Below are 16,216 nucleotides of genomic sequence, written 5' to 3' on the forward strand. Positions count from 1 at the left end.
TGACCCTTTACGTGACACTTACCAGACATGTCCAGTTTGAATTCAGGGTAAATGTAAATGAGTGTGGGAATATGTGTGTGTGTGTGTGTGTGTGGTGCCATAGGACTGGTGTCCTATCACCGCTTTGCGTCCAGTGTTCCTGGGATCAGCTCAGCTACAGGCTTGCGCATTATAGTGTTTATTGGAGATTAATGAATGAAGTGTTTTTCCATGGTCACTCATGGATGATTAATAACTGCAGTTTTTATATATGTGTGTGTACAAAAGGAAGATGCCAGGCTTGAGAAACCGTGACACATGGGCTCCACTGCTGTTGAAGAGTTCTCGCATCATGTCTTGTGCCAATGGTTGTTCACTGGGAATCACAGCACACTTGACATACGCTAACACTGACCCCAAACCTGTGGAAGGTGAACACATACATTCACACTCACCCTTGCTAATAAATATAATGTACAGTCAGGTCCATAGAAAATTGGACATTGACAAAGTTATTGTCATTTTTGTTGTCTAACACAGTACTGTTTATTGTAAATGAAATTAAATAATTGAAGAATAATTAAATAACTGGAATTAAATAATAGATATGCGCTCAAAGTGCATACTCTGTTTTAATTTGAGGGTATTTACATCCAAGTCAGGTGAACAGTGTAGGAATTACAGCACTTTATAAATGCATTCCCCCCGTGAAGGGACTTAAAGCAGTTTGACAAACTACCCTAAATCATAAATGAAACTGACATTTTTAATACTTGGTTGCAAATTCTTTGTAGCCAATGACTACCTGAAGTCTATAACCCAGAGACATCACCAGATTCTGGGTTTCTTCTTTGATGATGCTCTGCCAGGTTTTTACTGCAACTGTCTTCAGTTCCTGCTTGTTCTTGGGGCATTTTGCCTTCAGTTTTGCATTTAGCATGTAACACATGCTCAATTGGATTCAGGTCAGGTGATTGACCTGCTTCAGGTCATTGTCCATCTGCACTGTAAAACTCTGTCCAATGACTTTTGAAGAATTTGGCTTAAATCTGAGCAGATAATATGAAGCCCTATACACTTCAGAATCCATCCTGCTGCTTCTGTCAGCAGTAACATCATCAATAAATACAAGGGAACCCGTTCCATTGGCAGCCATACATGCCCATGCCATAAGAGAAGGTGGTATGCTTCAGATCAGAGCAGTTCCTTCACCTCTCCATACCCATTCCCCTCTTTTCCCATCATTCTGATTAAAGTTGATCTTCATCTCATCTGTCAGATGTTGTTGACTGAATGAGCCTTTATTGTCATAATGCATAGCATAATGAAACTTTGGTTGGCTTCCTCTCAGGTGAAGACATTTAAATAAAAATAATAAGATAAATATGACAAACAGTAAAAGTTAAAAGCAGTCTACAAATAAAAGGTATCAGTAAAAAAATGGTTCAGAACTGTATAGACTTATTTTAGACAAACTCTAATCTTTTCTTCCTAATTTTGAGACTTACCAGTGATTTACATCATGGTAAACCCTCTGTAGTTAAAGTTTCCTTTCTGATTGTTAACTTGGACACAATACACCCTACCTCCTGGAATTATAAAGGGATTTTTGTTCACCAGGGAAAGAATTCTTTTGTCTTCTACCATCCGGGTCTTTTGGTGTTCCTGAGCCCACCAGTGCATTTTATTTTTCTTTTTAAGATGTACCAAATAGTTGATTTGGCCACAGCTAATGTTTTTTTCTGTCTCTCTGATAGGTTTGTTTTGATTTTTCATCCTACTGATGGCTTGCTTCACTGGCAGTGTCAGCTCTTTGAACTTTATGTTCTGAGTTAACAGCAACAGAATTAAAAATGCAAATGCCTCACTTGGAATAAACTCCAGGCCTGTTATCTGCTTACTTTTATGTGAAACGATAAGAGAATACACAGCTGTTCAATTACGTTTAGTCCCTTAAAAAAGGCGGGGGGCACATATTTTTAAAAGTGTTGTAATTCCTACATTGTGCACCCAATTTAGATGTACGGTACATTAAAGATCAGAGTCTGTGCTTTGAGCTCATATTCATTCTTTAATCCTCCATCCATTTTCCATAACTGCTTATCCTGTGCAGGGTCATGGGAAAGCTGGGAGCTTATATCAGCTGACTATGGGTGAGAGGCGGGGTACACCCTGGACAAGTCGCCAGATCATCACAGGGCTGACACATAGAGACAAACAACAATTCACACTCACGGTCAATTTAGAGCCACCAATTAACCTAACCTGCATGTCTTTGGGGGAAACCAGAGCACCCGAAGGAAACCCACACAGACACGGGAAGAACATGCAAAGGCCACACAGAAAGGTCCCCGTTGGCCACTGGGCTCGAACCCAGAACCTTCTTGCTGTGAGACAACAGTGCTAACCACTACATCATTGTGCCACCTGTTCTTTAATCAATATATAATTATAATGTTTTATAATAAATATAATTTGACTCCAGTATACTCTGGTAAATAAACCACAGTATACTGGAGCAAACCACATACTGTCTAAATAAACAATAACCTCACGTCATTGTCCAAATATTCATGGACCTGACTGTATGTTCTTGAAATATGTATCAAGAACAATATAAAAGACATAAGTCAGGTTTAAATCATCAGAGAAAAGAAGATTTACAAGCTGTATTGTGTGTATTGCTCCCAACACACTACTACTGCAGTGATTCTCAATACAAGTTCTTGGCTCTAATACACCTTGAGCAACTCGGCAGCTAATGACCAAGTCCTTCATGAGCTGAGTTATGCCAGGATCAGACTACACGAATTCAGCCCGATTTTCACACAATTTTGTCGTGGCTGACAAACATCCAGCAGTGGGCCTGAATATGAACATCAGGAATGATGAAAGGGCCTTGTAATGTGACATAATCAAAGAACAGCAGTGTAGCCCAATGACACTCAACGAAAAGTTTGGCATGTCAGAAATTTTTGTATTTTCTCACCTAGTTTGATAACTCCTACAACGTGTTCCTTGTTAGCTATGATTGATAATTTCTTGACCCTCCTTCCCGATGGCACGCAAGGACGTGAATGATGATTGGTTGGGGTAAAATTTCTAGTGTTGCCAGTTTCCCAAGCAAGACATGGCAAGATATGGTATTGTGATTACCTGATCTGACATGATTACCATTGTGAAAGACAAAAATACCATGTTGTCTGATCCTGGCATTAAGTAAATTAGAGGACAATATGTCTCTCTCTGTCTAACACATGTCCATCTGTTTCACTCTGTCAATTTATTGCAGTGTGATCTGTTTTACTGTTGTGGTACAGGAGTGTTTGTGTACCCACTGGGTGAACGGGAGGTGGTGGTGGGATTTGAAGCAGTCATTTCTGGAAGGCTTCTGAGTGTAGAGGTCCAGAGTCGAGGGAAGCTGGAGGACTGCTGCCTTGACTGCTGCCCAGTGCCAGGCATTCTTGAGAAGGAGTGGGCCTGCTGTGGTGGGACAAGCCAAGACATACAATGTTCCAACGGTGAGACACACACACTTAGAGCTGCATCATTTGAAGTCTTGAGTTATTTGCATATGTACAGTCACAAGTGTAAGATTGGAAAATATGAGTTGGATGATAAAATCAGCCAACACTGTGTTTCCATTGATTATCTGCTTCAAATCATGCTGATAATGCATGAATAATTTATATGCAAATCTTATCTTGCTGACTTTCTAACTTGTAGAGATGCCCATGTGCTTGTTTCTTTTTTGTCAAGTACAAATTTCCTTATGAGTATAACCTGGCATGGGTTGCCTATAAAAGGACTCTACAATGTCAAGATCATCCTCTGGCCTTTCTTGTCAGCCTGTGTGACCAAGATGACTTACTATTCTTCCACTTAGTTCTAGAACTGTGGTTTTATATACTGTATAACCTGTACAATTCAATTGAAAAACAAATCTGTTAGGGGGAAAAAAAATAAAAAATAAAAAATGTACAATTAGCTGGTTGCAAAAGTGTGCACACCCTTAAACTAATACTTTGTCGAAGCACCTTTTGAATTTAATTACAGCATTCAGTCTTTTTGGGTAAACACCTGCCATCAATTAAAATGACTCTGATTAACCCCAAATAAAGTTCAGCTGTCCTAGTAGGATTTTCCTGCCATTTACTCAGTCGCATCCTCCAGCAAAAACCATGGTTCGCAGAGAGCTTACAAAGCATCAAAGGGATCTCATTGTTGAAAGGTATCAGTCGGGAGAAGGGTACAAAAAAATTTACATGGCATTACATATACCATAGAGCACAGTGAAGACAGTCATCAAGAAGTGGAGAAAATATGGGACAACCGTGACATTACTGAGAACTGGACATCCTTCCAGAATTGATGACAAGACAAGATGGAAACTGGTCAGGGAGGCTGCCAAAAGGCCTACAGCAACACTGAAGGAGCTGCAGGAATTTCTGGCAAGTACTGGTTGTGTACTACATGTAACAACAATCTCCTATATTCTCCATATGTCTGGACGATGGGGTAGGGGTCACAAGACGGAAGCCTTTTCTTACAAAGAAAAACATCCAAGCCCAGTGAAATTTTGCAAAAAAATACATCAACTCTCCCAAAAGCATGTGGGAAAATGTGTTATGGTCTGATGAAACCAAGGTTGAACTTTTTGGCCACAATTCCAAAAGATATGTTTGGCTCAAAAACAACACTGCGCATCACCAAAAGAACACCATACCCACAGTGAAGCATGGTGGTGGCAGCATCATGTTTTGGGGTTGTTTTTCTTCAGCTGGAACAGGGGCTTTAGTCAAGGTGGATGGAATTATGAACAGTTCTAAATACCAGTCAATTTTAGCCCAAAAGCTTCAGGTGTCTGCTCGAAAGCTGAAGATTGTCAGTAAAGGCATTGAGAATGACAGCACTAGCCAAACTACAAACATGGCTACTCAGGACTACAACACCCAAAGAGCACAGCACCCTCTGTCACCGGCTTATTGAACTCAGCTGTCACTCATTCACAACTTATCAGCCACACTACTTAAACCTCACTCACACTCCACCTCATTGTGAAGTATCGTTCTGTTTTCCAATCCATACCAAGCCTTTCTATCTCTGCCTGACTCTAGTTATTCTGACCCTCACTATCCCTCTTTGTCTACGCTTCTTGTCTCTTCTGTATTGCCCCGTTTGCCGATCGACCGACCCTTGCCAACCTTTTGACCACTCTTCTCATTTTGCAATTTGGCTTCATTACAAGTTTGCTCCCCGCTCTCCCCTGCACATACATTCGTAAGTGCTTGCATTCTGACAGGATACTTTGCCTACCATGGATGTAGCAGAGGAGGTGAAGCAAACTGCGTTGAATGCTCAGGGACGTCTCTTAAGAGAACATCAACAGATGCTTGCAGACCTCAACACCCGGATGTCGCAGGCCCTCCTAACGTGCCCTAAGGCTTCTCCAAGTTCCACACTACAGCTCTCCATTCTGGAGAAATATGCTGGGGATGCTCTCGCCTGTAAGGGATTCTTACTTCAGTGGTCCATGTGCTTCTCCACCATGCCTAACATCTCTGATGAACATAAGATCACTAAATTTCTTTCATTTCTCACTGGCAAAATGCTACAGTGGGCAAGCACCATATGGAAGAATGGAGGTGAGCACATGACTTCATATGAACATTTCCTCAAGTTGTTTAAAAGAGTATTTGATCATGAACCTGAAGGGATTGAAGTCAGCGAGAGTCTGCTCACCATCACACAGGGAACAAGAGGAGTCGCTGAATATGCCCTAGACTTCAGAACTCTAGCAGCAGCCAGCAGATGGAATGGTCATTCCATCTCCATAGACTCTCGCTGACTTCAATTCCTTCGGGCTCTAAAAGCAGTGTTTCACCAAGGTCTTCATCCAGAAATTCTCAGTGAACTGGCATGTAGAGATGAGCAACTACCATTGGACTCCCTCATTGACCTAGCAATACGATTGGATCATCTGCTTACCAACTGGCCCTCTCTCAAGGAGAACTCCAGACTAGTTCAGCCCTCTGAGGATGCCACACCTGTGGAGGTTTCTCACACCCATCTGAAATGTTCCAAATGTGAAAGAAGGAGGAGAGAGGGTCTCTGCTTCTACTGCGGGAGTTCAGAGCATCATATCAACCAGTGTCCCATCCGTCCGTCTTGCACCAGCCCAGTTGAAGCCCCAGCTCATGCGATGAATCCAGTAAGAAGATTTAAATGCACAGTCATTTAAAGTACCTGTGTTGTTAAAACTGGTATTCTCCACATACTGCCTTTGTCGACTCAGGGGTGGAGGGGAATTTCATCAACAACACGATCGTCCAGAAGTTCGACCTGCCCACAACCCCTCTGCAGAGTCCATGCAGCATCAGGACCATTGATGGAGGACCAATAGGTGATGGTTTCGTCACCACTCGAGCCGCTCCTGTTCACATTCAGGTGGGAGCACTCCACTCTGAACTCATTTCCCTCTATGTGACCACTACTGTCAATCATGACATCATTCTTGGGTACCCCTGGTTACAGCTTCACAACCCACTAATCTCTTGGCAGAACAAGGAAATTCTGCAGTGGTCACCCACCTGTTTCCAGAACTGTCTCTCATGTCCCCAACTCAGTCTCTCCTCCACCTCAGTAGAGAGTCCACAGCCTGATTCCATGGAGAATGTTCCTGAGTGTTACCCGGACCTGAGAGAGGTCTTTAGCAAAGGGAAAGCCTGCGGGCTACCACCACATCGGCCATATGATTGTGCCATCGATCTTCTACCAGGCACATCACCTCCACATGGTCGCATCTATCACCTTTCTCAAAAGGAACACTCTGCCATGGAGGAGTACATCCAAGAAGCCATCAGACAGGGTTACATATGTCCATCTAAGTCACCAGCATCAGCAGGGTTCTTCTTTATGGAGAGGCGAGATGGTGGCCTCCGACCCTGCATAGACTATAGAGGACTTAACCAAGTCTCCATCAAATATCCCTATCTTCTTCCTCTTGTTCCCTCTGCCCTAGAACAGCTTCAATCCGCTAAGATCTTCTCCAAACTAGACCTACACAGTGCCTACAACTTGATCAGAATCAAGAAAAATGATGAATGGAAGATCGCTTTCAACATGACTGCCAGCCATTTTGAGTACAGGGTAATGCCCTAGGGCCTTTCCTCAGTGCCAAGTGTGTTCCAATGCTTTATCAATGACGTGCTATGGGACATGCTAGGCAAGTTTGTGATCACATCCATAAAGGAGTTTCAACATTTCTTAGGCTTTGCCAACTTCTACCGTTGCTTTATTAGAGGCTTCAGCACAATTGCTGCTCCCCTAATGGCCCTGCTCAAGAAGGGACCCAAGCCTCTCCACTGGAACCCTTCGGCAGAAGAAGCCTTTAATCGGCTCAAGAACACCTTCACCTCTGCCCCAGTCCTACAGCACCCTGACCCAACCAAGCCATTCATGGTTGAAGTAGATGCCACTGACACAGGAGTGGGAGGAGTCTTGTCCCAACATTTCTGCAAGAGACACAAGCTTCACCCAGTGGCGTTTTTCTCTAAGGAACTCACCTCTACAGAGAGGAATTATGATGTCGGAAACAGAGAACTGCTCGCCATCAAACTCGCTCTCAAGGAATGGAGACACTGGCTGGAGGGAGCCACGCACCCCTTTGTGATACTATCTGAACATAAAAACCTCAAATATCTTAAGAAGGCCAAAAGATTGAACCCACACCAAGCCAGATGGGCACTCTTCTTCACACGTTTTAACTTCACGGTCTCATTCCACCCAGGGTCAAAAAACACCAAGGCAGACGCTCTGTCTCGTATCTTCGACTCGTCACGTCATGACCCCATAACTCACCCCATTCTCTCACCCAACTGCTTCGTCCAATCCATCACTTGGGACCTGGATCAGGAGATCCAACCCCAGACAAGCCCAATCAGTCTTCCGCCTGGCCTCCTTTACGTCCCAAAGCACCTCCGAGGTTGACTCATCACCTGGGCTCACACATCTCCCACCACGGGACATCCTGGCAGCCAAGGAGCTCATCAAATGCTTAGGAACAAATACAAATACTGATGGGAGAACATGCTCCAGCTATCCTTCTCCAGTTGGGTGAGGGCAGAGTGGAGTGTTGTGGCTATGACATCATCTGTTGATCTGTTTGGATAAGTGAATTGTAGAGAATACAGGGTGGGTGGTACATATGAAGCCCCTAAAGTGCCTCTCAATTTATTTACTTATAATGGAGGTGAGGGCAATAGGGTGCCAGTGATTTAAGCATATAGCCTTTGTTGTTTTTTGGTGATTTAAAGCAGAAGAGGACAACACAAAGGGAGAGGGAGAGGTTAAAAATGTTTGTGAACACTCCAGCCAGATGTGACACACATGCTGTGATCAAACACCCTGGAATCCCATTGGGACTGGCCACCTTTTGGGCACTGACACGCTTGAAGGTTTTTAGCATGTTGACCTCCAGTGATGAGGGGGACCAGAGCCCCCGTGATCACTGGAGGTGAAGACAGTGTCACCCATGGTGAGGGCAGCTCACATGTTGCTATTGATCCACGGTTTCTGAATCCTCTATGCATTCCCCTGTGACTGTTTGTGTAAATATCAAGATCATTATCCGAGGTAACACAGAGCATGTCCCAGTTCATGTGATCAAACCAGTCATGTAATACAGTACCTGATTCGTCAGACCAGCAGTAGATTGTTCTGAGGATAGGGGATGGTTGTTTTGGTTTCTGCCTATAGGCAAACAGGACAGAGGAGAGATCTGATTTGCTAAAGAGTGGATGAAGGAGGGGTTTGCAGGCAATGCAGAAGGGAGAGTAGCAGTGGTTGAGTGTTGTGCAACCCCATGTATTCACCTTGATATGTTGGAAGTACTTTGATAGGACCTTCCTCTGAAACACATGGTTGAAACATCCAACCATGTTAAGAGCAGCCTCTGAATAACAATTTTTCAGTGCACTAATAGTCCTGTACAATTCCTTGAGTGCAAAATCTGTGTCAACTTGTGGTGAAATGTACACAGCCATTGCAGTAGTGGCCATGAACTCCCTGGGTAGCCAGAAAGGTCAGAGCAGGGGAGTGATAAACTCCAGGTTAGGGGAGCATAATGACTTGAGGGAATGAACAATTCTGTGATCACAAGCATTGTTGACCATGAAACATAGACCCCTTCTCTAGCTTTTCCCAGAGAGGTTTTTTTTTGTCCCGTCCCCTCAAAATAGAGAATTCTGTTGGTTTTTTGGCACTGTTTGGTGTCACCTCAGACAACTAAATCTGTGTAAGGCAGATAACGTTGCAGTCCTCCAGCTTCCCTCGACACTTTTTTGAAACGTGTTTCTGACAATCAAATTCAAAATGACCATATATTTAAAAAAAACAATTAAATTTCTCAATTTCAGCATTTGATATATTGTCTTTGTATTATTTTCAATGAAATATAGGGTTTCCATTATTTGCAAATTATCGCATTCTCTTCTTATTTACAATTTACACTGCATCCCAACTTTTTTGGAATTGGAGTTGTAGTTTGAATTGGGGACCCAGTTAATATCCTGTATTTTACCTCTTTGTGAGCCTGTATTCAGGTCATCTGCTGCTGGATGAGGATCTGGAGAGGACTAACTTCATCACAGGAACAGGGATCATTGCTCCCATGGAGGTGGTGTCTGTTGTCATCAGTACCACCCTGGAACTCTCCACTTTAGAAAATGGAGCAATACATCTGATCTACCCTACAGTGCTCACACCCATAGTAAGAGAGAGGTTGCAACATGCCAAAGGTGAAACTTGGGGGAGATCAAATGAAACAAGGTGAAGGTTTACTTTTGTTATTGTTTTACTTTTAGTTTTTATCTAAATGTGTGAATAAGCAATTATGGCCATGTAACAGCTATATCACTAATTAATAAGCTCTGTTAGGTATGAGCATCCAGAAATCAAGATTTTTTTTCCACAATTTTTGCACAATATTTATCAACATTACATACCATAAAATAGAGAGTAAAACAAATTCCAGGAGCAGTTTCCTTCTTGGCGGCACGGTGGTGTAGTGGTTAGCGCTGTCGCCTCACAGCAAAAAGGTCCTGGGTTCGAGCCCCGGGGCCGGCGAGGGCCTTTCTGTGTGGAGTTTGCATGTTCTCCCCGTGTCCACGTGGGTTTCCTCCGGGTGCTCCGGTTTCCCCCACAGTCCAAAGACATGCAGGTTAGGTTAACTGGTGACTCTAAATTGACCGTAGGTGTGAATGTGAGTGTGAATGGTTGTCTGTGTCTATGTGTCAGCCCTGTGATGACCTGGCGACTTGTCCAGGGTGTACCCCGCCTTTCGCCCGTAGTCAGCTGGGATAGGCTCCAGCTTGCCTGCGACCCTGTAGAAGGATAAAGCGGCTAGAGATAATGAGATGAGATGAGTTTCCTTCTTCACCCATTTTATCTATTAGTATATCTGTACAATCAAACTCACATCAGATTGCAGTATGAGTAAATGTGAGTACAATTGAAAAATCATTTCCAGTGAAATAATCAAAATACTCTCAGTATCATCAATAATTATTACAAATAGAGTAATAAGAGTAGTAAAACTGTTATGAATAAAAACGGAGCGTAAGATCCATAATAATAAAAATTATATATGTGGGAACTTCATTGTAAATTGTAGGTAATACAGTTTGTGACTGTTGTATACAAGAGACATCATGGAGCTTCTCTTGGCTAAGGACCTGGATAGGCATTCTCGGGCAGGAAAATCTCCATCTCACCTATACTAGAAAATATTCTTGGCTATCACCATCCATAATTTCATATCAGCACTAAAGCACACCAGATGCAATTGTATTTGTCATCTGTTTTTCATTCATCTTCAGTAACTGTTATATATACACACACACTGTATATATATGAGAGAGAGAGAGAGAGAGAGTACTGTGCAAAAGTCTTAGGCACCCTTTTTTTCATACAAACTTTGTTATAGATTTCTATTTTATGACTTCTAAATTATCGAGTCAGTACAGAAACATTTTAGAGTTCCAAATGTTAGTTTTCCAGCACAAAATTAAATGTTACAGGAAAAAAAATGTTTGTATCTGAGCAGCATATTACACAAGAGACCATTTTTCAGATTAAGAAAAAAGAAAACAATGAAGGCTACTGAGTTTTGCTGCAAAATTAAGTAACTGTGGCAGTCAAAGTGTCCAGAAGAACTGTGGCTGGTTCTGCCAGTCAAGTCAAAGTCCCTTTCATGCCAGAACCTGGTCTTCCTAGGCAGTCTTCTGTCCCAGTACTAATCTACTCTTTAAGGTGTACAGTATGGGTGCAGCGCCGATCTCCATTTCAATAGCCCTCGGCCTCTCACCTACTGTATACAGCTAGGGTTACAGTGTGTGTGTGTGTGGGGGGGGGGGGCTAGTCCTCTGGTAGGCTGGTTCTGCAAGATGCTCATAAAACCTACAGCTCATTTCCTTATAAAACTGCACTAACTGTACCTGAGACTCCTTTTTTTTTAAGCAAAGGGTTTTCTCACACCAGATATTGACTTTGTTTCATTTACATTTATAAACAGCAGATTATGGCTTACTGCTGTTTATAGTATTTTTTAAATGTTGAAACATTTAATTTCATTATTTTATTTTTTTAATTTTTTTCCTCTTTATTGGTAACCAGTGAGTTCACAAAGGCATACATACAGAAAAATAGCATCTTCTGGACCATTACATTTTAAATATTCAGCAATACCAAATTAATACAAGAGATGCCTTCACAAGTAAAACAATAACAATAATAATTAAAGCCGCAAGCGGCCTCGACGGGCCCTCGCGCCAGCGGCCAAGGGGGGCGGGGGCATGCGTCCCCGCGAAATACCTTCCACAGCTTCTTCGGCAAGAGACATCACCACAAGGTAGTGGTGTGAAGGAAAAGCATTATGGAATTATTTACCAAAAACCCGTGTTGGAGCAATTGCGTCGGCCAAAAACAGCGCCCCCCATGGACGAAAATTCCCAAAATGTGGTATACATGACATGGGAGGTAGTAAGAGGGTGGCCGTGAAGTTTGACCAAATTTGAGGAAAGATTGGATTTTTTGCCCAAAAATAGCGCCCCCAGTGGCGAAATATCACAGAAATTGGGTAACATGTCAGAAGCCCAATGAGTGATTTGCGTGTGAAGTATGAGCAGTTTTGAGCAATTAGAAGATTTGTTATGAATTTTTAAGCATGTAAAATTTTGCAGTGAAAATTGATTGACGTATAACTTCTGAACGGTTTATGCTACGTGAAACGTATTTAGAAACTTTTGTCAGCCATGTCTGTAGATCATGTGTATCAATTATGGTGACATTCCTATGAACGGTCTAGGAGGAGTTGCGCCGTGTTCGTGGCCATGCATTTCGCACAAAAGTGGAATCACCTCACTTCCTGTTGGGCGTGGCTAATGCATTGGCATTACATTTTTGTCCGGCTTAGTGAGATACATATGCGTACCAAATGGCATGCCACTACTACAAACTACATGGCAACCAGGCACCTTAATGCGGGAGGCCAAAATCACAACGAGTTAGGGGGCGCTATAGAGGCCCTGAGGCCCGCCTGGATCTGGGCTTCTGGTTCTCAGTAGCGGTGGCAGTCTAAGAAAAAGGAGCCAAATTTCGTGCGTTGTCGACCATGGCAAGCGCCCCAATAAGGGTCTTGTAAAGAGTTTGCTTGGCAAGTTTGACAGATCAGAAGCTGCAATATCATTTTTGCCATAACCAGCACCCCCAGGGGCGAAAGTGCACAAAATTTGGTGTAGATGTCAGGTGAGCTATGAAGAGTTTGCGTATGAAGTTTGATGACAATTGAGTAAATAGAAGATGAGATATAGATTTTTGAAGAATAAATTTTTTGGTTTTTCCCATGTCAGTAGGTGGCGCTATGCTGTAAATGAGCGATTATGAGTTGGAAAAATAAGTGTCTACAACAGCAACGTACTATCACAAGGTAGTGGTGTGAAGGAAAAGCATTATGGAATTATTAACAAAAAACCCGTTTTGGAGCAATTGCGTCGGCCAAAAACAGTGCCCCCCATGGACGAAAATTTCCAAAATGTGGTATACATGACATGGGAGGTAGTAAGAGGGTGGCCGTGAAGTTTGACCAAATTTGAGGAAAGATTGGAATTTTTGCCCAAAAATAGCGCCCCCAGTGGCAAAATATCACAGAAATAGGGTAACATGTCAGAAGCCCAATGAGTGATTTGCGTGTGAAGTATGAGCAGTTTTGAGCAATCAGAAGATTTGTTATGAATTTTTAAGCATGTAAAATTTTGAATCGAAAATTGATTGACGTATAACTTCTGAACGGTTTATCCTACGTGAAACGTATTTAGTAACTTTTGTCAGCCATGTCTGTAGATGATGTGTATCAATTTTGGTGACATTCCTATGAACAGTCTAGGAGGAGTTGCGCCGTCTTCGTGGCCATGCATTTCGCACAAAAGTGAAATTACCTCACTTCCTGTTGGGCGTGGCTAATGCATTGGCATTACATTTTTGTCCGGCTTAGTGAGATACATATGCGTACCAAATGGCATGCCACTACGACAAACTACATGGCACCCAGGCACCTTAATGCGGGAGGCCAAAATCACAACGACTTAGGGGGCGCTATAGAGGCCCGGAGCCCCGGCCAAGTTTGGGCTTCTGGTTCTGAGTAGCGGTGGCAATTCTCGGAACTGGTGCCAAATTTCGTGCGTTTTCGCCCATGGCAAGCGCCCCGAAAATGGCCCAACAGCGGAGAAAAATAAAGAAGAAGAAGAAGAAGAAGACGGAAGAAGAAGAAGAAGAAGAAGAAGAAGAAGAAGACGGAAGAAGAATAATAATAGTGAACTCTTACAAGAACAATAGGGCCTTCGCCCATAGGGCTCGGGCCCTAATTAAAGCCGCAAGCGGCCTCGACGGGCCCTCGCGCTAGCGGCCAAGGGGGGCGGGGGCATGCGTCCCCGCGAAATACCTTCCACAGCTTCTTCGGCAAGAGACATTACTCCCGCAATGGCGACAAAGAACAGAATTGGACACATGGCAACGATAGGGTCTCGCACTGTACGGTGCTCGGGCCCTAATAATAATAGCGCCCTAATAAGGGTCTTGTAAAGAGTTTGCTTGCCAAGTTTGACAAATCAGAAGCTGCAATATCATTTCTGCCATAACCAGCACCCCCAGGGGCGAAAGTGCACAAAATTAGGCGTACATGTCAGGTAAGCTATGAAGAGTTTGCGTATGAAGTTTGATGACAATTGAGTAAATAGAAGATGAGATATAGATTTTTGAAGAATAAAATTTTTGGTTTTTCCCATGTCAGTAGGTGGCGCTATGCTGTACATGAGCGATTATGAGTTGGAAAAATAAGTGTCTACAACAGCAACGCACTATCACAAGGTAGTGGTGTGAAGGAAAAGCATTATGGAATTATTTACCAAAAACCCGTTTTGGAGCAATTGCGTCGGCCAAAAACAGCGCCCCCCATGGACGAAAATTCCCAAAATGTGGTATACATGACATGGGAGGTAGTAAGAGGGTGGCCGTGAAGTTTGACCAAATTTGAGGAAAGACTGGAATTTTTGCCCAAAAATAGCGCCCCCAGTGGTGAAATATCACAGAAAGTGGGTAACATGTCAGAAGCCCAATGAGTGATCTGCGTGTGAAGTATGAGCAGTTTTGAGCAAGTAGAAGATTTGTAATGAATTTTTAATCATGTAAAATGTTGCATTGAAAATTGATTGACGTATAACTTCTGAAGGGTTTATGCTACGTGAAACGTATTTAGAAACTTTTGTCAGCCATGTCTGTAGATCATGTGTATCAATTATGGTGACATTCCTATGAACGGTCTAGGAGGAGTTGCGCCGTGTTCGTGGCCATGCATTTCGCACAAAAGTGGAATCACCTCACTTCCTGTTGGGCGTGGCTAATGCATTGGCATTACATTTTTGTCCGGCTTAGTGAGATACATATGCGTACCAAATGGCATGCCACTACTACAAACTACATGGCAACCAGGCACCTTAATGCGGGAGGCCAAAATCACAACGAGTTAGGGGGCGCTATAGAGGCCCTGAGGCCCGCCTGGATCTGGGCTTCTGGTTCTCAGTAGCGGTGGCAGTCTAAGAAAAAGGAGCCAAATTTCGTGCGTTGTCGACCATGGCAAGCGCCCCAATAAGGGTCTTGTAAAGAGTTTGCTTGGCAAGTTTGACAGATCAGAAGCTGCAATATCATTTTTGCCATAACCAGCACCCCCAGGGGCGAAAGTGCACAAAATTTGGTGTAGATGTCAGGTGAGCTATGAAGAGTTTGCGTATGAAGTTTGATGACAATTGAGTAAATAGAAGATGAGATATAGATTTTTGAAGAATAAATTTTTTGGTTTTTCCCATGTCAGTAGGTGGCGCTATGCTGTAAATGAGCGATTATGAGTTGGAAAAATAAGTGTCTACAACAGCAACGTACTATCACAAGGTAGTGGTGTGAAGGAAAAGCATTATGGAATTATTAACAAAAAACCCGTTTTGGAGCAATTGCGTCGGCCAAAAACAGTGCCCCCCATGGACGAAAATTTCCAAAATGTGGTATACATGACATGGGAGGTAGTAAGAGGGTGGCCGTGAAGTTTGACCAAATTTGAGGAAAGATTGGAATTTTTGCCCAAAAATAGCGCCCCCAGTGGCAAAATATCACAGAAATAGGGTAACATGTCAGAAGCCCAATGAGTGATTTGCGTGTGAAGTATGAGCAGTTTTGAGCAATCAGAAGATTTGTTATGAATTTTTAAGCATGTAAAATTTTGAATCGAAAATTGATTGACGTATAACTTCTGAACGGTTTATCCTACGTGAAACGTATTTAGTAACTTTTGTCAGCCATGTCTGTAGATGATGTGTATCAATTTTGGTGACATTCCTATGAACAGTCTAGGAGGAGTTGCGCCGTCTTCGTGGCCATGCATTTCGCACAAAAGTGAAATTACCTCACTTCCTGTTGGGCGTGGCTAATGCATTGGCATTACATTTTTGTCCGGCTTAGTGAGATACATATGCGTACCAAATGGCATGCCACTACGACAAACTACATGGCACCCAGGCACCTTAATGCGGGAGGCCAAAATCACAACGACTTAGGGGGCGCTATAGAGGCCCGGAGCCCCGGCCAAGTTTGGGCTTCTGGTTCTGAGTAGCGGTGGCAATTCTCGGAACTGGTG

General features: G+C 43.1%; 1 protein-coding gene across 1 annotated transcript in view; it reads left to right on the plus strand.

The window, feature by feature from the left end:
* Positions 1 to 271: 271 nt before the first annotated feature.
* The window catches only part of vwa5b2 (von Willebrand factor A domain containing 5B2), a 133,967-nt gene continuing 118,022 nt past the window's right edge, over positions 272 to 16,216 (plus strand). Inside the window, exons 1-3 of the mRNA XM_060906037.1 lie at positions 272 to 410; positions 3,300 to 3,500; positions 9,582 to 9,807. Of these exons, the coding sequence (XP_060762020.1) occupies positions 272 to 410; positions 3,300 to 3,500; positions 9,582 to 9,807 (566 nt within the window). The remainder of the gene's footprint in view (positions 411 to 3,299; positions 3,501 to 9,581; positions 9,808 to 16,216) is intronic.

This window comes from Neoarius graeffei, chromosome 23 (genome assembly GCF_027579695.1).
Source record: "Neoarius graeffei isolate fNeoGra1 chromosome 23, fNeoGra1.pri, whole genome shotgun sequence".
NCBI lineage: Eukaryota > Metazoa > Chordata > Actinopteri > Siluriformes > Ariidae > Neoarius > Neoarius graeffei.